Here is a 22,172-nt window from a genome sequence, read left to right on the forward strand (position 1 = left end):
GTGACAGAATCGTTGCAATCTCATGATAAACTTTAACAGATAAGAACTTATTTCTCATGGATGAGTAAATAAAATAGTTTCTAGAGATAAAGTCTATTCTTGGTAAAGATGCTATGCACACCATTGAAAGTACAGCAAAGAATTTGGAGTATCCCATAAGTTTAGTTGATAATCAGCAGCAAAATTTGTAAAGACTAGTTCAAGGTCTAGGAGTTCTGCCATTGTACTAGTACCTGGCCCAGATGAGGAACTGAAATACTTCTGAAGCTAATGAAGTAACTTTTTGAAACTTCTTTAGAAGTGTGCCTCTAAAGGGATGGTATACAATTCTGTAAATATACTGAAAACAATTCAGTTGCATAGTTTTCAACTGTTAAGTTTTATAACATGTAAGTTTCCTCTCAATGAAATTGCTACATAAACTTACAAGAAAGCGTTTCCAAGCCTTCTGAATGACTCTGGCAGCTTTATCCTCCTTCATTGATTCTGTTTCATGCTTCCTGGGCATTTTAAAGTCCTAAGAAAGAGAAAACAAAAAGGGTGTATTTTAAATTACTTTATATGTTGTTTTAAAACTGTTACTACAACTTGTAGAAATTTAATAGAGAACTGTTTAATAAAACAATGAAAATGAGATTTTGAACCTAAATAATTGTAATAAAAATCAAAATAGTCACTTATTATTGATTGTTTAATACATTGCCACTCGTTTATATTTTCTATGTCCAACAACTATGCATAGCTGTTCTTACCATTATGCTTGTCATAGGGACAAGACTAAGCTTCAAGGCCTAAGTTCAAACAGTAACTAAACTAGTACTGAGCCTAAGTCTGTCTTGAAAGTCTGATCTTTACATTTATATAAATTGTTATGACTTCAATAAACATTTCTCTATATGTAGAGACGTAATTGCACCTATACAATTTCCCAGGTTTCTGACCTAGACTTAGAGATGATTATAAACTTTTTCAGTCTTTTTTTTTTTTTTTTAAGTTTTATTCATTTGGAAGAGTTCCTCAGAGAGAGGAGAGGCAGAGAAAAATAGATACCTTCCATCTGCTGGTTCACTCCCCAATTGGTTGCACCGGCCAGAGCTGTGCCGATCTAAAGCCAGGAGCCATGAGCCTCTTTGGGGTCTCCCACATGTGTGTAGGGGTCCAAGGACTTGGGCCATCTTCTACTGCTTTCCCAGGCCATAGCAGAGAGCTGGATCGGAAGTGGAGCAGCCAGGACTAGAACCAGCACCCCTATGGGATGCCATTGCTTCAGACCAGGGCGTTAACCCAGTTTGCCACAGTGCCGGGCCTTTTCAGTCTTAACTACATTGATTACTTAATAGCTTATGCATTAAGTTATCAAAAACATTGAAGCTGGGTTATGAAGCAGCAAACTGATGATTTGATTAATATTGTCAAGTATGTACTAATAGAGAAGTCAGAAAAGATTATAGTTTAACTGCTTTCAAAAAATCACATTAAGGGGGCTAGCATTGTGGTATAGCATGTTAGGCCTCCACAATGTCAGCATCTCATATGTGCACTGGTTCAAGACTCAGCTGCTGCACTTCCAATCCAGCTACTTGCTAATCCACCTTGGAAGGCAGCAGAACATGGCCCAAGTGCTTGGAACCCTGCACTCACATGGGAGACCCCAAAGAAGCTCCAGACTCCTGGCTTCAGCCTGGCCCAGCCCAGCCATCATGGCCAAGATCTCTCTCTCCTCCTCTTTCTACAATTCTGCCTTTCAAATCAATAAAAAATAAGCCTTTAAAGAAAAACGGCACATTGAATTCAATTTCTACTTACGCTGTTTAAACAATTATTACTCTAAAAACATCTCAATCAAAATAGAAACTGTTCCAGTACTGCTCCAGTGTTCTACGAGTGAAATAATCTATACATTCTGGCATATTATGTACTACAGTTTTACTCATTTTTTTTCAGTATAATTAATGCAAGTAGTTCATAGTTTTCTTGTAGGGTTTTTTTTTTTTTTTAAAGATTTATTTATTTGAGAGGCAGTGTTACAACAAGGGAGACAGAAGTCTTCCATCTGCTGGTTCTCTCCCTAAATGGCTGCAACCACCAGGGCTGGGACAATCTGAAGCCAGGGGCTTCTTCCTGGTCTCCCATGCTGGTGCAGAGGCCCAAGCACTTGGACCATTTTCCACTGCTTTTCCAGGCCATAAGCAGAGAGCTGGATTGGAAGAGGAGCAGCCTGGACATGAATTGGTGCCCATATGGGATGTGGGCACCAGAGATGGAGGCCCAGCCTACTGTGCTACAGTGCCACCCACTGCAGTCTTACATATAACCATAGAAACAAGACTAAATTAATAGACTAAAGATGTGCTTTAGTTTTTTTTAAATTTTAGACATAGCTTAAATATTGATAGACTTCAATGTCATCCTTTGTAAGAAAGAATTGCAATTAACTACCTCCAAAGGTACTGTCAGTTTCACAATTCTGAGTAAAAAAATTCTGAGTAAAATGGAATATATAAATCAAGAGTAAAAATAAAAGAAAAAAAGGCTCTGTACCAGAGGAAAACATGTTTTACTTAATCTCAGAATAGTTCACAGCATAAATAATGCTACATTATGTTTACAGCAATAATTTTGTTCTCAGATGCTTTGTTACAGTTAAAGGTGAGTAAGTTTTGCTTAACATTTTATTAAATTCCTAAGTTTTACTTATAAAACACAAAATGTATGATTTTCAGGAACCAAAGCCCTCAAAACTATTTAAAACTCTGCCCAAAAAATGAGTAATATTTAGATAGAGACCAAACAGGAAAACTATGTGTCACTTTCAGGAAAAAATTAAAGAAAGATCTGTATATTCTCTTAATTTATATTTTCTCTTGATTCTTAGTGTTTGGAAGCTTAAAACTAAAGTTACCTTATTGTTGATCATGTTTGTCATGGAGTTGTAAAAATTGACATTTAAGCATAAGGAGGAGTTTCTATAGGCATACAGTTTATCTTTTCTTTCCCTACATATTATTTTTTAAAGATTTATTTTATTTATTTGAAAGACAGAGTTACAGAGAGAGGTAAAGACAGAGAGAGAGGTCTTCCACCCGCTGGTTTACTCCCCAGATGGCCTCAACGGCCGGAGCTGCGCCGATCCAAAGCCAGGAGCTTCTTTGGGTCTCCCACGTGGGTGCAGGGGTCCAAGGACTTGGGCCATCTTCTACTGCTTTCCCACGCCATAGCAGAGAGCTGGATCGGAAGAGGAGCAGCCGGGACTAGAACTGGCGCCCATATGGGATGCTGGTGCTTCAGGCCAGCGCTTTAACCCACTACGCCACAGTGCCAGCCCCCCTACATATTACCTTAATACAGGATGGGCAGGGAGACAGGTTGTATCCCTGGGTCTGAAGGATGATACATCAGGGGTTAAATCTTAGCAAATTCTACCTCATACTAAGCTGTATGATCTTGTGTAATAAGTTACTTAATTTACTCAAACCTGAGTTCCCTCAGTTGTAAAATTCAGGGAGTCATTGCATCTACTTCATAGAATTGTGAGGATTAAATCAGATAACGTAGGTAAGATGTTTAGTACAATTCCTAGCCTACCATAACCACTTAGTAGATTGTATTACTGCAAAAAAGTTTCCCAAAGTAAGACCTATTCCTTTCATTATTGTCATTAAAAAAATTATCTTACTTAACCGTTTAAGCACAATTATTCTCTTAATTTACAAAGAACCTATTAGAACAAATGAGGGTAAAGAATGATGCTTAGGCCTTAAAAAGATCTCATTTTGATCAAAGAACAGTATTTTTACAAATGCTGTTTCTAGCCAGCAGGTGGAGAACTAACAAAGGAAGCAAGTAGTTTATCTGTGTATTTCAGGACACAGGAGGGAAAGATCTTTTCTTTGTGAATACTATGATAAGTAGCCTTAATATTACTCAAGTCCACTATAATTATATCACTAAAAGATAGCCTAGCCATTTGAGATTAAAAATCTTACCAAATTTTAATTTTAAAACATAGCAGAAGGGCCAGCATCTTGGTGCAGATTAAGCCACAGCCTGTGACACTGGCACCCCACGTCATCCCATATGATCTCCAGTTTGAGTCACAGCTTTTCCGCTTCTGATCCAGCTCCTTGCTAAGAGCCGCTGGTTCATTGTTTTCCCAGGTGTAAACACTTGGGCTCCTGCACCAACGTGGGAGACCCAGATGGAGTTTTAGCCACCTGGCTTTGCCCTGGCTCAACCTGGGCTGTTGTGGACATTTGGGGACTGAACCAGAGGCTCGAAGATCCCTCTCTAACTTTGCTTTTCAAATAAGTTAAGAAATCTTAAAAAAAATGAGGGGAAATTAATGAATTTTGAAACATGATGGTCACATGAATTCATAATTCTTTTGTTTTTCTTTGTTTTTTGACAGGCAGAGTGGACAGTGAGAGAGACAGAGGAAGGTCTTCCTTTGCCGTTGGTTCACCCTCCAATGGCTGCTGCGGCCGGTGCACCGCGCTGATCCGATGGCAGGAGCCAGGTGCTTCTCCTGGTCTCCCATGGGAGGCAGGGCCCAAGCACTTGGGCCATCCTCCACTGCACTCCCTGGCCACAGCAGAGAGCTGACCTGGAAGAGGGGCAACCGGGACAGAACCGGCACCCCGACCGGGACTAGAACCCGGTGTGCCGGCGCCGCAAGGCGGAGGATTAGCCTAGTGAGCCACAGCACTGGCAAATTCATTATTCTTGTTCATGTTCTTTTCCACTGGTCATCATACAGAATAGGGATGTTTTGATTATTCTCAAATAATTATGGAATCAATTAGAAAACAGTCTTAGAGGCTGGCACCATGGTTCACTAGGCTAATCCTCCGCCTGCAGCGCCAGCACCCTGGGTTCTAGTCCCAGTTGGGGCACAAGTTCTGTCCCGGTTGCTCCTCTTCCAGTCCAGTTCTCTGCTGTGGCCCGGGAAGGCAGTGGAGGATGGCCCAAGTGCTTGGGCCCTGCACCCACATGGGAGACCAGGAGGAAGCACCTGGCTCCTGGCTTCGGATCAGCGTGGTGTGCCAGCCATAGTGGCCATATGTGGGGTGAACCAACGGAAGGAAGACCTTTCTCTCTCTCTCACTGTCTAACTCTGCCTGTCAAAAAAAAAAAATATATATATATATATATAATGAGTCAGTACCTATTGTTTTGTTGTCTAGAATTAAGAAATGGTCAAAATAAATGTTAGTAATATGGATTAACAATGTGTTGAATATTGTCACTATTACATTATGATATCATAAAATATTAAGTAAATGTCTTTCAATATTCAAAATTATTTGGTTCAGAAATAAGTCACATCCTTTAACAATGAAATTCCTTATTTCAAGAATGATAACTCTTAATTGTGTCAAACATTTGCTGGATGGACAATTAACTTGAGAATTAAGAATTACATTAGCCCAGACAGAGGCTTCAACAACCTTGCTAAGTAATGTTCCAGTTATGTAGCAGTCAAAAAAAAGTCTGGGATGGATTCAGGCACTGAGAAAGTTAAACCACTGAAGTACAGTACAGTTTCTTGGGGGTGCTATAGGCATCAGAAAGACAGAATGGTAGCAGGAGGGTGGGAATGGATTTGAGAGGTTTTTTTTTTTTTTTTTTTTTTACTATAGGAGATTCTAAACCAATGTGGTACAGAGGGATAAATTAAAGCTGCAAGAGAGGGCAAATTAAAGGGTAAAACACTCAGTAGTTTTAAGAAGACACAATCCAGAGCAGAAAGGGAAGGGGAGGGAGAGGCTGCAAGTAAGATAGATTTCACACAGTTATTATGAGCTTCCAAATAAAGCAATAGTGAAAGTAATTCAGATGTTTTAAAGATACTAAAAGGTACCATCAAACCACTGCCAAGCAAATGAAGTAACTTACTACATCCAGGTACCACTTGCAAATACAAAGATAAAAGATGTTCCTTGCTCAGTTGGACTTGCCCCAAATAGTGGAGTTAGAAATGTGCCAGGGGATGCCAATACAATCCCATCAAGTTTGCATTTACCAATGCTATCTCACTAGTCCAAGTGATCAATTTCAATTCACAACTGATCACACTGATAGGTTTAAGAGTCAAAGGGATCACACAAACAAGACTAGTGTCTGCAAATACTAACTGATAGAATCAAAAAGGGAGAGAACAATCCAACATGGGAAGTGGGATGCACAGCAGACTCGTAGAATGGCAGATGTCCTAAACAGCACTCTGGCCTTAGAATCAGCCCTTAAGGCACTCGGATCTGGCTGAAGAGCCCATGAGAGTAATTCAGGCATGGAAAGCAAAGACGCTCTGGCAGAAAAAAAAAAAAAAAAAAAAAAAAGAGGACCTAAATGAAAGGTCTCTTCGAGTGAGATCCCAGTAGAAAGAATGGGCCATCAAAGAAGGAGGTACCTTTCTCTGAAGGGAGGAGAGAACTTCCACTTTGACTATGACCTTGTCTAAATAAGATTGAAGTCAGCGAACTCAAGAGGCTTCCATAGCCTTGGAAACTCATGACTGGAGCCTAGGGAGATTTCTGACGCCATGAACAGGAGTGTCAAATTGTTAAGTCAGCAACAGGAGTCACTGTGTACTTACTCCTTATGTGGGATCTCTGTCCTTAATGTGTTGTCCAATGTGAAGTAATATTATAACTAGTACTCAAACAGTATTTTACATTTTATGTTCTGTGTGGGTGTAAGCTGATGAAATCTTTACTTAACATATACTAAATTGATCTTCTGTATATAAAGAGAATTGAAAATGAATCTTGATGTGAATGGAATGGGAGAGGGAGCGGGAGATGGGAGGGAAGTTATGGAGGGGAAAAAGCCATTGTAATCCATAAACTGTACTTTGGAAAATTATATTTACTAAATAAAAGTTTAAAGAAAAAAAAAAAAAAAGATGTTCCTGTTACCCTTATGGGAGATGTGTATGGAATTCCTGGCTCCAGGCTTCAGCCTGGTCCAGTCCCTGCTGTTGAAGTCATTTGGAGAGTGAGCTGGTGGATGGAGGATCTCTTTTAGTCACTGCCTTTCAAATAGACCAACGATTTTGCAGGCATATTACCTACTTTGGGAGACACTATGTCAAATCACCTGTAACTTACAATTCTGCCATTTGTTATAGGTGAGGGAACAGTGATCAGAGAAGGAGATGCAGGAAATACGTCATACACCCTCCCCACAGGTTTGACCCTAAAACTCCTCCCAAGGCTGGCAATCTGCTGGCAAAGCTGCTCCCAGAACCCCTGCCTGCCCCAAACATGCAACATGGCCGCCCACTATGTTCCTGTGGTGACCAACAGCCTACTGTATAGTTGAAAAAAATTACCAAGGCTGATACTCCTACTTCCATCATGTACCTGATGCCCTAACACTTGGTAAACTTCCTAACGATGGCCAGAACTAGACAGTCACAAGATTCCTGGATATATCTACCCTGTCCTGCAAAGCTCCACCAAAAGCACCAACCCTTATGCTTTGAAGTCACTTATAAAGGGATGACCCCAAGGTCGAAGCTCACTCTAGAATGTGCTTTAAGTCATCTTACTCTTCTCATCTTTATCTCCCCCTCTATTTTCTCTGGTGTGGGAGCGAAGAGCCTGGACCCCTGGCTGCCAACACACTCGTCTTTTTCTGAATCAAAGCCACCAAGATGTGTTCCAACTCCAAGACAATCCTAAAATTTTCTGTGATCGGAACCTCTACTTCCTGTCGTTTCCCACACTGAATTTTTACTGACTAAACAAATTTGATTCATGGTTTTTGTCAGTTTCATAGTTTCACTTTTCTTTTTACCGTGTGGTCCCTTGCACTAAGGGTAGAAGAGAAACAAGTATTAACCTACTTCTTAAAAAGTTCTTTCCTTTTCCCATCTCTAAGTAATTAAATTTAATTACCTAATTTAATAGACCTAAAGCCATTGTATGCGTTAAATAGCAAAATCTTTCAAACTCCGGGAAGCACATGAAGCATGGGAACTGGCTAGTGCTGGCACCGGGAATCTGAGCTCACAGGGTGGGCAGTGAGTGCTTTTCAATCAGACACAAGCGTTAACCGCAGACAGTCACAGACAGGATTATATAACTGTAGGCTAGGGGCCCAGGGGGAGACTTCGGGAGAGCAGAACCTGGGACATTGAAGATACTGGAGTTTGGAGCACCCCAACAAGAAAGGATTAAACAGCCGCCAGACAAAGAAAGATACTAGCAGTACCCGATTAGACGGAGACGCCACCACTTTCTTCGTCCGCCAAATGGGACTGGCCCAGGATCCTCTGGTTTCCTTGGTAACTCTGCAACCGGAAATGACGTAGACCTAGTTCCATTCAGCCCCGCCTCCCAGCCAATGGTTTTTCTGTGTAGCAACCTTTCCAAGTCGCAGGGATCCCAGAAGGATAGGCAACGTGGTTGATGCTGTTGGATCCTTCATGTCGTCAATGGCTTTAAGCCAACGATTTTGAAAGCAAAACGTGAGTGATTATAACATATTAGGCCCAACCTGTTTTATGAAGTCTGGTCACTTCAAGCAAGACTCTTCAAGATGTTAGAGAACATTTCACTATCTTCTGTTTAATTAACTTATTTGTAAATAAGAAAACTGTTCTGGGGCTAGAGTGTGGTTTAGCTGTCACCTATGATATGGGCATTGACTTAATCCCAGCTGCTCCACTTTTGATCCAGCTCTCTGATGATGTGCTGGGAAAATGGAGACTAGTTCAAGTGCTTGGGCCCCTGCACCCACAAAGAGACCCAGAAGAAGCTCCTGGCTCTGGCCTGCCCTGGTCTTGTGGCCATTTGGGAGGAGAACAAGTGGATGGAAGACCTCTCTCTAACTCTGCCTCTCAAGTAAAAGTAATTTTTAAAAAGATTTACTTATTTATTTGAAAGGCAGGGTTACAGAAACAGAGGGAAAAAGGGAGGTCTTCCATCTACTGGTTCACTCCCCAAATAGCAGCACACCACTAGGGCTGGGCCCCACTGAAGACAGAAATCTAGAGACGTCTTCTGGGTCTCCCATGTAGGTGTAGGGGCCCAAATACTTGGGTCATCTCTGCTGCTTTCTCAGGTACATTAGCAGGGAGCTGGATCTGAAGAGGAACAGCGACGAGTCATTATCAGCACCCAGATGGGATGGCAGCACCGCAGGCAGTGACTAAACCTTCCATGCCAGAGCACTGGCCTCTCAAATTAAACAAAATAAAACTGTTCCTTCTAGCAGTTTGCTAAGTTTTGCTGTAGAGCAAAGTAAGTGACATGTGACTTTAGTTCAGTGCTATTTCTAAAATCAAGGTCCTTTTGATGGTAAAGCCTAAATCATCTTTAAGTGAAAACAGAAGACTTCTTGGGTTTTCAGATAACCTTAAGTTTGGTAATGACTGAATTGTAGCCCTGTGGGTTAAGCTGGTGCTTGGGATGCCTGTATCCCCCATCCTAGTGCATGTTGTTTGAGGCCATTTCTGATCCAGCTTCGTGCAAATGTACACCCTGGGAGGCAGATGATGGCCCAAGTATTTGGGTCCCTCTCACCCATGTAGGAAACCCAGTTGGAACTCCTGGTTCTCAACTGCAGCCTGGCCCAGCCCTGGTTGTTCTGTCCTTCGGAGAATGAATCAGAGATGGGAGACCCCTCTCACTTGCTCTGCCCCCTCCCTTTTTCCCCCTCTCAAACAAATCAATTCTTCAAGTTATATCAACACCGCTTATCAAAACCAAGTCGATATGCTTGACTCTGACCTACTTTGCCATTACTTTTGTAAGTCACGTATTATGTTTCATTCAGAACTGCCCGTTTCTGGCATTTCCCTCCTATATACATGCATGTAACTCAGTTTGCAGGGAAGATGATCACCTAAGGGGAGGAAAGACACCAAGAAAAAAAAAATCCTCTATGATAAGGACATTCATACACAGCAGATTCCCTGTGGGGCTAATCTGGTGACTCAACAAGCTTCTAGATGTCTTTAAATCACATCACACGCAGTCCTAAGCAGGAGGGTGAGCTTCAGTTCTCATTCCTGTAGTTGCCTCGCTGCAAGAGTACACAGTAACTATGAAAAATCGTGCAGAAGTGTAGTCATGGAAACATTGTGAATACTTGCACCTCAGTTTTAACCTAGTTGCAATTGTGTTTAAAAATTTAATTTTAGAACTATGCAACAATGAGAATGTATTTGATTCCACTGAACTGTATACCTTGAAGTGGTCAGAATGGCAATGTTGTATGTATTTCAGCATCACTTGGAAAATTAAAATTATAAGCCATAAAACAAAGCCAGCAAGTATTTCAGAACAAGGATTTCTACACGCGCCTTCCTGGGACCTGAGCGCCCGGGCCTCCACTGCCTTTGTCCTCACCACATCCCCGCAGGGTGAGTGAGAGAGAGCGCAACCTGGCCAGAGCAGGCAGAGGGCCAGGCCACCCTCCTACAACCTGGAGACCGGCCAAGGCGACTGCGCGTGCAGCCCGCAGGGCTATGGTGCCATCCTCACCACTCCCCTGCCGCCGCCGTACCCCTACCTTGGCACAGGGTTACCTACCCACCACCCCAGGGTCGACAACATCCACAGCCGGGTCAACTCCGTTGTTGTGGGGATGCTGGAGGAGGGCTTCACCTGCCTGGGCATCTTCTTGCCCGTCATCCCGTTTCCCTTCGGGTTCACGGCTGTTTTGCCTTGAGGAGTGGAGATGCCCCAGCTGTGGCACGACCTTTGCTTTGAGGGCACACTCGGGCTCTGAGGCCGGCCTTTGCTAATGTAAACGTGCACAATAGGTCTATTGGTTAAGCTTCGGGACAGTTTTGTAGGCGGGGTGGGGTTAGAGGGGGTATGTGGAGCCCAGGTCTCTGTGGAAAGGCAGTGACCAGCTCAAGAAAGCACTGCTTTTATTTTTTGCAGTCTTCAATTTGAGAGGTGAGAAATATTGTTTTAAATAAATGAGCTCCATACCATCAAAAATAAAAAATTTCTAAGTGGAGAGCATTAAATAACACATTTAAGACATACTGTGTTGTCTATGTAATATTAGAAGACTAAGCCCCACACATTTTTAAGGCAAGTGCCTGTCTGAAATATTACATACACACAAAAAAAATGACACACAGGTGCCTATATTGTGGCACAGTGAATGAAGCCACGGCCTGTGATGCCAGCATCCCATCTGGACTCTAGTTTCAGTCCCAGCTGCTCCACTTCCCATCCGGCTCCCTCTAACGAGCCTGGAAAATCAGTGGAAAATGGCCCAGGTACTTGGGCCACTTCTACCTTCCTGGGATACAGGGATGGAGTTCCAGGTTCGTGGTATGGGTCGGGCCCAGCATGCCCATTGCAGCCATCTGGGCAGTGAGCCACTGGATTGGGGAATCGCTTTCTCGCCCTCTCCCTCTTTCTGTAACTCTGCTTTCAAATAAATAAGACAAACATTTAAAATAAAACAAGATTTAAATTAAAAATGTAAAATCTAAGATTTTATTATTTGAAAGGCAGAGTTACACAGAGAGAGGTCTTCTGTCTGCTAGTTCATTCTCTAAATGGTCACAATGTCTGGGGCTGTACCAGGCTGAAGCCAGGAATCAGGAGCTTCCTCTGGATCTCCCACATGGGTGCAGGAGTCCCATGACTTGGGCCATCTTCCTTTGCCTTCTCAGGTACATTAGCAGGGAGCTGGATCAGAAATGGAGCATCTAGTACTTGAACTGGTGCCCATATGGGATGCTGACACTGCAGGCGGTGGCTTAACTCGCTACTCCACAACACAGGCCCCAATAAATAAAATCTTAAAAAAGGACACAATACTTATTATTTGATTACTTATGTTATCTCTAACCTGATCCAGAAGAACTCAGTAATTTCTAAGTCTTGAACTTTTTCTGTAATAAATGTAAATTGCTTTCAATTCTTCAAAAGAAAAAGTACCTTTCTTCAAAGTAGCCCCAGTGTATCATTAAGATGTAAAACCCTCAGTTGTTCTGCTTAGTCACTTAAATGCACTTGCTTAAATCTACTAATAGATTACTAGTACAGAATTCAGAGGAACTTCCGGGTGGTTTCTTCAAAATCCTACCCTCTCTCTGCTTGTCTTTTCATTTTCCCCCTCAATATAAAGGTCTTCAAAAAGTTCTTGGAAAATTCAATTAGGATATTTGGAGAAAAATCCCTGTGTATTCATGTTATTTTATTTGTTAGTATTATGTTTATAAATATGTTTGCTTTCCAGTTAGAAGGCAAGCACTGGGGCTGGTGTTGTGGCATACAGTGGGTTGAGCTGCCACCTGAGATGCTGGTATCCCAGATGGGCGATGGTTTAAGTTCTGGTTGCTCCACTTCCGATACAGCTTCATGCTAATGCACTTGGAAAAGCAACGGAAGATGGCCTAAGTATTTGGGCCCCTGCCACCCATGTGGGAGATCCGGAGGAAGCTCCTGGTTCCTGGCTTTGGAAGGGCCCAGCTCTGGCTGTTGCAGCAGTTTGGCAAGTAAGCCAGCAAATGGAAGATCTCCCTCCCTTGGTCTCTCCCTCTGTGTTTAAATCCTGTCTTTCAAATAAATAAATTTTTTAAAGACAAGGATTTATATCTCTTCATAAGCCATGTAAAGTAAGAGATAAGGACACAAATGAATTGGTATGGGTGAAGGAAATATTTGTAGTGCAGAGGGAGAGAAATCACAATTATTTAACCCATTTCTTTGCTCCACCACTTTGGCACTGGAACAAATACCACCAATGAACAAGATGCCCCTGGATGTGAACACTGAATCTAACTGTGGAAAATATCTCATAGTAGAAACCCAGTATGCCACACATGCAGAATGGGTATGGATCAAAAAAGTCATGCAGTGGCCTAATGGAGGCCAGAGGGACCAACACTCTGGCCTGGATTCTCCTTCTGAGGTTTAGTAATTTGAAGATGAGGATAAGGGGTTGGTATCTTTAACCAGTGGCTTCCATAGAAGTTCATCCTCCTTACCCCTACAACTCTTAAGTTTTTCCTGTTGCTTTCTTAACAGGGGCTTGCCAATCTACAATATTAGCAGCAATCAATCATTATACAAAGAATAAAAAGGATTTCTGTATATATGTGTTTAATATTTATATGCAATCAAGTTAGTTTCATTCTTAATATGCTGAGTGACACAGGATTCTCTTCTGTAGTACAATTTGTTTCTAACTAAAGAATTACATATTAGTAGTAGTGATATTTTGGTAAATTACTCTTAAAACTTCACCACCAGCACAATTCCCAATTTGTAGCATTTGACAATTTTTGGTGCTGAAAATACTCTTACTATGGGCAATTTTAAGGTGCCAGTATGGTGTCTCTAAATGAGAAGTTTGAAGCAAAAACCACTGGAGAGCAGGTAGGAGTGGGCTCATCAGAAGCTTCTGTCCCCGACTGCAAGCTTGCCATCGAAGCACCCTTCCTATCGGATCCAGGCACTTAAAAGAGTACTTTCTAGCACTGTTTCCTCTGAGGTGAGATAACAGAGTCTAAATCGCACTTAGCACATTCTTACACTTAACACATTCCAGAGTCTACAAGTGCTAAAGGAAAATTCTTTAGACCAATTAAACTTAGTAGTGTTTATTCAAGCTGGAAAAAAAAAAAAAGCTATGCAAATCAGGCAGCTCCCAGAATCCCAACAGGTTCTGAGAACTCCAATCAACATTGATCTGACAGCCTTTAGAGAAAAATATAAATGAGGCATAGCCAATTGTTTAATTGGCTACAGCCTAATCAGTCAGTTGATTATAGCTAAACTAGCTATTGGCTATTTAGTTAATTGGCAACCAAAGCTCAGTTACTGCTTTTAAACTCTATTAGTTTGTTCTGTTGGGTCCAGTGCTGGTGCCTGGTGCAAATCCCTTGCCTCTCACAAAATTTAATAATTCTCCACATTGAGTCATGTGCTCAGAGTGAGTCTGATTAAAATTTAGGGCATCAGCCCTACTCTAAGTCACCATCAACTTGGGTTTCCAGTGTTGATACATCATCCATAGGTTATGGTGTCCTTATCATGTATTTCTTTGGGCTCTTAGCATCCCAGTTGAAGAGAGACCAGTTAGTATTTGGCAGATGGTAGTACGTGGACATTTATGGGGAAACTGCTATTTTGATTAGAGGGTAAAAGCAGGAATGTGGAGTATGTGCCATAGCCAATGTCTCCATAAACCAAACCAATCAAGATTTGATTGGTCAAAGAAAGAGCTGATAAGGAGTTGTTCATGTTGGCAAAGTTTTTCTGGGGGTAATGGAGTCTCCACAATACCCTATGTATCTATCCACATGCAATTACAAGTAATAGCTACTGCATAGACGCCTCCAATGTTTAGCTATTAAGTAACCTAGCACTCTACAACCTGGTTGAAACAAGGAAGTGAGATCAGGTATCTACCAACTAAGCTCCTAGTTTAATATTATCAAGCACAAAAGTGGAGGTTCAAAGGAAAATTATGAGTAACAGTCTTATCATGAGAGTTTTGTTCCAATGTCTTGGGAAAAATTGTTCCTGTGTAAGATGTTGACTTGGGGAAGCTTTACCTTCAAGTGTCTAATAGGTATACAGTTCTAGGAGTCCAGAGGGGGCTCCCTTGCATTTTGATATATGGACCCAAGTTTGTAGGCCCCTAAGTTTACTGCAGTGTGGGAGTTGAGTGCAACTAGGTATGGTCCTGTCTAATGAGGTGTAAGAACAGTTTATGTAAGCACTGACTATTAAACAGGCCACCAAAAGAAATGAAATTATATCAACCTTAATGAGTTTATTTTACTTGCACATCAATAATTTTAGCTTTGGTTAGGCCACCATGAAGAGTCTGCCCAATCATTTCTCCAGTATTCCATCAATCCCTACCCCACCAGATGTGGATTAGCATACTCATGAAGTCTCTGCACATCATGTCTAGGAATTCTTACACAGTCAAATGGTGTGATCTCAAAGCTATCAAAACCTATACTCATCCTTTCCATGAGCTTTCTTGAAGACCAAGTCATCTTTTGGACCACAGCTGATTGCTAAGACTTTTAGAAAAGAATTAAGGTAACTGAGTAATAAGACTTAGAATGGCCATGACAAAAATCAAGTGAGAGTTCATTTTAACTAGCAATTGAGAAGGAAACTTGTTGTTTCTACACACTGAATACTTTTTCAGAAAACATCTAAAAATTAAAAAACAAAACCAGGAGTAATAGATTTCTCTGCATTTTATAAAATTCCTAGAACATATTAACACGTTCATACAAACAAAAATTTAGCATCACGTGACAATGCTTCCCATGGTATTAAACCTATAAATATCAAATAAACCTAATTATTTGTATGTCTTTCAGATGTTCCAGGAGCCGCTCTGGAATGCTCCAAATTTAGGTAAATCTAAAGACTTTACAACTTGACATGGGGAAGTTTGTTAAAAATAAAGGTTCAAACTTTCTATTAGCTTAGGACTGCAGATCACAAGTAGTTACTCAGAATGGTCATCAAAATATTTAAAAGGCAAATACAGAAAGCCACATAGCCATAGGAAAAACTTCAGTTGTCTGAAGAGATGATTAAGTTTTCCTAAGTAATCATCAAGACTCAATAAATCTCTGTTGTGTTAAGAAGTGATAACGGCTCTCTATATGGCCTGGGAAGGCAGTGGAAGATGGCCCAAGTGGTTGGGCCCCTGTACCTGCGTGGGAGATCCAGAAGAAGCTCCTGGCTCCTGACTTAAGATCAACCCAGCTCCAATCATTGTGTCCATTTAGGGAGTGAACCAGCAGATGGAAGACCTGTCTCTCTCCCCCATCTCACTCTCCCCCCCACTACTGCTGTCTCTGTCTCTGTCTCTGTCTCTCTGTCTCTCTCTCTCTCTCTGTCTCTGTCTCCCTGTCTCTCTCGGTCTCGGTCTCTCTTCTCCCCGCCTCTATCTCTCGCTCCCCCCCCACCTCAGTCTCTTGAAGCCTGGTTACCTGAGGCTTCCAGGGGTTCACCAGACCTCTGTGTCAGATCCTGCCGGCTACTGCCAAAACTGTTAAAAAGAATATTCCTTAGACTAGTTTAGCTTAGCGTAGTTTATCTGCGCAAAGCAAAACAAAATGTTTCACAAATCAGACCACTCTTGGTGTAGAGGAAATAAAGCCACAACTAGAGACAAAGAAAGAAAAGCGGACCCCCCCCCCCCCCCAACACACACACCAACCCTGAAAAGTGGCTACTCACAGTTAAGCAGTGAAACCGCTGCGCACTGGGGTCTTGGGAAGGAAGATGTCCTAAGCTCTGTTTCGGTAAACTCCAGTCATAAATCTGTCCTGATAAATCCGCCCTTGGCATCTCTTTCACAAATGTACTGGACCCACCGACCACTGGAAGTGTGGTCCTGAGTCACATGGGCGGCAACTTAAACCCACCAATGCTGTAACAGCTAAGGTATGGTGCTGATGAACCTATAAATACTGGAAGAAACTTGGGATTGTTGCTCAGCTCTCGGGAAATGATTCCAGCTGAGCCCGCTGGCGTTAATAAACTGCTTTGATTCTCCACCTTCTCTGGTGCCTGTTTGAACAAAGGGACTTTTCCCTCCCCAGGTTTCTGTAACTTTGGAAGCAGAGCAGGTTCTGAGAATGCTAACTAATGCTCATCTGACAACATTTATAGAAAAACAGAAGTGAGGTGTAGAAAATAACTTAATTGCCTACAGCCTAGTCAACCAGTCGATTGGTTTTCAGCTGAGCTAGCTAATGGTCTACAGCTTTATCAGTTAATTGGCTACTGGGCCTTCTGCAACCAACCAAAGCTCTGTTACTGCTATTAAACTCTATATTGGTTTCGTTGGCTTACCCAGCACAGGTGCCCAATCCAAGCTCATGGCCTGCTGCAAATTTTATTTAACAGAAGAACAGAAAACTTTCATTGTGGCAACATTGTTATTCTCTGCTTTAGAAGTTTTCATGTCACTCCAAACTATTCCCATTCGGGGAGTCACTTGATGAATCATCCTAACTTTAAATGATAAAAACATGGGCAGTAGCCAAGACATTTTCCTTGTAGATTCATTTAGCTCCCACCCAAGAAGGTAGTGCTGATGATGCTATTAAGACAAATGGTGTGTTAAAGCTCAGCGGTAGCCAATTGAGTCTAAAACAACTGGGTTCCTAGGCATTACTGAAAAGTTAAGTAGTCTATGTGTTATCTGTTAACTGAACAAATGATAAAACTATTTATGCATTACTCCCAAATGGATTTACATATTGTGATGCATGAAGTATCTGTGAGCTATTGTTATCAGCAGCATTTTGCGAATGTATCTACTTGCTATTGTGATTAATAAAACTATATTTAAATATAAGTATTTTAAATATATTTCTCAATTATAGGATGCTAAAATAAAAGTGTTGTCCTATGCAAAAAAAGAAAAATTCAAATGGTGTCAGAGTTTCCTTCCTTCCTTTTATTTGAAAGGCAGAGTCTCTCTCTCTCTCTCTCTCTCTCTCACACACACACACACACAGGGCCGGGGTGGGGGGCATCTTCTATCTCTTATCTGCTGGTTCATTCCCCCAAATGACTGCAATGGCATGGGATGGGCCAGGCCAAAGCCAGAATCCTGGAGCTCCATCAAGGTCTCCCACATGGGTGGCAGGGACCCAAATACTCGGGCTATCTTCCACTGCTTTCTCAGGCACATTATTAGAAACTAGATCAGAAAAACCACAGCCGAGACTTGAACTGGCACTCTGATATGGGATGTCGGCATCAAGCCAAGGCTTACGCACTGCATCACTTGCTGGCTCCAGAAAGGGTTTTGATTACTCTTTGGAGACAAGAAAGTTCAGCAGATGGGATGGGATATGGAAAAACTACTTTCACATTTCTTTTTTCTTTTAAAGATTTATTTATTTGAAAGAGTTACACACAGAGAGGAGAGACACAGAGAGGTCTTCCATCCACTGGTTCATGCCCTAAGTGGCTGCAACGGGCAGAGCTGCGCCAGTCTGAAGCCAGGAGCCAGGAGCTTCTTCCGGATCTCCCATGCGGGTGCAGGGGTTCAAGCACTTGGGCCATCTTCTACTGCTTTCCCAGGCCACAACAGAGAGCTGGATTGGAAGTAGAGCAGCTGCTATGCCACACTGCCAGCCCCTCATGTTTAAGCCTGTTCATTGTCTCTAAAGCTTAGTACTTCTTGTTGCCCAGCAGTTTATGTTAAACAGGTGGAAACTAGCCCTTAGAAAGGATGCAAGAAAGCTTACCATCTCCTTTAAAAAAAAAATTCCCTTCTACCCACTACAGATCCTGTATTAAATTAGATGGGAGTTGGCTAATGCTTATTCTCACTGCAAGACTCAGGCATTCGTCCCAAACCTCTGGGAGTGGCGGTAATACTTGTATTGCTACCTGGTACTCTTAAATCAAGCTTCATGGTTTCAGCAGACCTCAGTTCCCAAGCCCTCAGGAAAGCTGTGGCATTACACTCTGTCTGGTCTTTAAGGTGTCTGATTCCTGGCACAGAGCTTCAAAAACCTTTAGAATTTCCTGAGAGAAGTGTCTTTGTTGCAGTAATGATTTATTTTTGTGGTGGGCCTCTAGAGAACATCAGAATGAGACATGGTTCCAGAAAACCTAAGCACGAGATTAGAGAGTTAGGATTTTCAACAGCCTGCATTCCAGGAGAAGTCAGGGACTGGAGACTGAGTTAAATCATATGAACCATAATTTAGCCAATCATGTCTATGTAATCTGATTTGGATAAAATTCTGGGCACCAAAGCTCTCTGGTGCTTCCTGGTAGGTGAACCTATTGATGTACTGTGAGGGTGGCGAGTCCTGACTCCCCGAGGAGTTCTGCATGCCATTCCAGACCTCATCCTGTGTGTAGCTAAATTAAAATTGTCATCATCAAGTACAGATACTTCCCAGCTTATGACAGTTCAATTGAAGATTGTCTGAATTTACAATGGTGGGAGAGCCATATGCATTCAGTAGAAACTGTACTTTCAACCTTATCTTTTTCTGCTGGGGCTACCAATCTGCTGTAGGATGCTTTACTGACCTTGGGCCGCAGCGAGTTGCGGCTGCCAGTCTGCTATGTGATCATGAAAGGAGAAAACCCACACTCCACAGTGTACTGTGTTGCTAAGCTATGACGTTCAGTAAGTTAAGTGTACTAAATGCATGTTCAACTTATAATACTTTCAACTAAGAAACGGTTTATCAGGATGGAGCATCATCACAAATTGACTAGTTATCAGTTTAAAGTCAGTCATTCCCTCTACCACACAACTCTGTTGAGAGGACTTGGCTTAGAAAAGACTTTGCTTTGGTCCCAGTGTCAGCAATGGCTCCTCAAGAGGTAGAAATTAGGTAGTGGAAGTAGTGGTTGGGAAAGTGTAAATTCTGGATCTGCACGTAAAAGAGGGATTTTTATCCTAAGGCCTTGTTAACTGTTTCCTCAACTAATTCAAGTCACATACCTCATCTTCAAAAGGATGATTTTCTACCCATTAGGGATGGAATGGTGGTTCATTTATTCATGAAGACATAATAGTATCAAAATTAGACTAACTCTGTCATGGAAATACCAGGGCTATAGGTGGTGGCATTCTCTCTCTGTACCAAAAAAACAGTATCTTCTTCAAGTTTTTATTTATAAAATTTACTTTATTTAAAAAGGATATATAATATGTCCCATGATACAAAATGCTAGACACAGTTTTTTTTTTTTTAAACAGGCAGAGTTAGACAGTGAGAGAGAGACACAGAGAAAGGTCTTCCTTCCGTTGGCTGCTACGGCCAGCATGCTGCGCCGATCTGAAGGCAGGAGCCGGGTGCTTCCTCCTGGTCTCCCATGTGGGTGCAAGGCCCAAGCACTTGGGCCATCCTCCACTGCCTTCCTGGGCCACAGCAGAGAGCTGGACTGGAAGAGGAGCAACTGGGAGAGAATCCAGTGCCCCGACCGGGACTAGAACCCAGGATGCCGGCGCCGCAGGCAGAGGATTAGCCTAGTGAGCCGTAGACACAGTTTTTAAAACAGCATAATGGAAAATATAAATACCTGTTTTCTTTTCCTAATTTTATCTTTTGTGCATTTATTATCTTTTCCAGGGTTGTCATTTTTCTTTCACAATGTAATTCATTCTTATAGTAAAACCAACTTAAATATAAAAATATATGTGACAAGAGGTGAAACTTCTTTTTCTCCATCTCTTTCTTCCAGATTTTCAACTACATGGATACATTTTTGTGCTCTCCATACACTTTCACAACATACATGCTCTGCATCTTGCTGTTCACTGAACACTCACTGTTATGGCAATCCATTTGATGGGAAAAAAGACACATATAGGAATTACTAAAGTTTCTGCTGGAGATATAAAGTTGATATTTCTTATAAGGAATGTAAATTTATTTAAGATTTATTTATTTATTTGAAAGTCAGAGTTATACAGAGAGAGAAGGAGAGGCAGAGAGAGAGAGAGAGAGAGAGAGAGAGATCTTCCAGCCACTGGCTCACTCCCCAAGTGGCCACAACAGCCAGAGTTGCATGGATCTGAAGCCATGCTGATCTGAAGCCAGGAGCCAGGAACTTCCTCTGAGTCTCCCATGCAGGTGCAGGGGCCCAAGGACTTGGGCCATCTTCTACTGCTTTCCCAGGCCATAGCAGAGAGCTGGATCAGAAGTGGAGCAGCTGGCACTCCAGGCGGTGGCTTTACCCTTTATGCCACAGCACTGGCCTCAGGGAATGTAAATTTTTAATATATGAATAAATTAGAGTCTGTGTATAAGAATGTAAACTGCCTGACAGTATACAATTAAATTATAAGTATCTTCTGGGACTCCTGCAAATCCAAGGCCTTGTGTTATGGTATTCACTCATCACTGGAGTTAATAGCAATAAAAGGCAAGAGGCAAAATTTCAAGCAAAGTCCACTTGGGAACACAAGGTGCTCGTTAACATGAATGCCTGGCACACAGCAAGTGCTCAATAAACTTTCACTGATTCCCACTCATAGAGAAAAGCTCTAGGAGGCAGGTATTTCAGGAGTTGGAGGCACCTAGAACATAGGCTGCTTATGATGAAGACAGAAGCAGCTCTGGGGCCCCAATTTTTCCCCCCAAGTGTCTGCATTGGCAGAAAGTTTGAGCCAGGAGCCAGAGCTGGGAATCAAACTCAAGACACTCTGATGTGGGACAAGGGCACCGTAGCCAGCATCTTAAACACTGGGATATACGCTTGCCCCACAGCTCTTGTTTTTAAGAGCATATTCTTCTGTGAACTTAATCTTGGTTGATGGTACACAGGGGGTGTGTAATGGATTTCTGAGCTAGGAATCCTAAGCCTTGAATGTTACCTATAGGTTGCCCTCATGTACGAGAGTACTTTTAAAAGTTCATGGAAAAATGGGATTAAAAGGTAAGTTTACTTTGGTGCAAAAAAGCTTTGAAAAAAAGGCAGTTTTTTTTATTAATATGAAATCTTTAAAAACCCCTTGTACGCATGGATTTAAAAAATTTTGGCACCAAAATAAGCATCTTTTAATTCTACTTTGCAAGAACTTTTTGAAGTACCCATGTATATTAATAATTATGTTGTCCTTCACATGTATAACTCAGATCAATTAGAATTTATTAGCTTAAGGCAGTTTCTCCTTCATTTTGACTCAGGCCTGGTGAATAATTAAAGATATGAGCATTAAAAAAAAATTCCCACCACAGTCTCCATGCTACTCTTAATAACAGTCACCCTCTTCTGTAATTGATCTTATAGGCTCTTCCCAGAGGAAGCTACTATTAATTTTTTTTAAAGATTTGAGAGGCATAGTTACAGAGAGGCAGAGGCAGAGAGAGAGAGAGGTGTCTTCCATCTGCTGGTTCACTCCCCAGATGGCTGCAACAGCTGGAGCTGTGCCAATCCAAAGCCACGAGCCAGGAGTTTCTTCCCAGTTTCTTATGTGGGTGCCAGGGCCCAAGCACTTGGGCCATCTTCAACTGCTTTGCCAGGCCACAGTAGAGAGCTGGATTGGAAGTGGAGCAGCCAGGACTTGAACCGGTGTACATACAGGATGCCAGCGCTGCAGGCAGTGGCTTTACCCACTACACCAGAGTGCCAGTCCCTACTTTTAATTTTTAAGAATTTTATTTATTTATTTGAATTTTTATTTTATTTTATTTTATTTTTTTTTTCAATTTTTGACAGGCA

General features: G+C 41.9%; 1 protein-coding gene and 1 pseudogene across 1 annotated transcript in view; one reads left to right on the plus strand and one right to left on the minus strand.

Moving 5' to 3' along the window:
• The window catches only part of C7H11orf65 (chromosome 7 C11orf65 homolog), a 57,243-nt gene extending 48,961 nt beyond the window's left edge, over positions 1 to 8,282 (minus strand). The window contains exons 1-2 of the mRNA XM_062198353.1: positions 8,218 to 8,282; positions 428 to 517 (exon numbers count right to left, since the gene is read on the minus strand). Coding sequence (XP_062054337.1) covers positions 428 to 508 — 81 coding nt within the window. The 5' untranslated portion in view covers positions 509 to 517; positions 8,218 to 8,282. The remainder of the gene's footprint in view (positions 1 to 427; positions 518 to 8,217) is intronic.
• LOC133763897 (membrane protein BRI3-like) lies at positions 7,273 to 10,756 on the plus strand (annotated as a pseudogene).
• The last annotated feature ends 11,416 nt before the right edge of the window (positions 10,757 to 22,172 follow it).

This window comes from Lepus europaeus, chromosome 7 (assembly GCF_033115175.1).
Source record: "Lepus europaeus isolate LE1 chromosome 7, mLepTim1.pri, whole genome shotgun sequence".
NCBI classification, from domain to species: domain Eukaryota; kingdom Metazoa; phylum Chordata; class Mammalia; order Lagomorpha; family Leporidae; genus Lepus; species Lepus europaeus.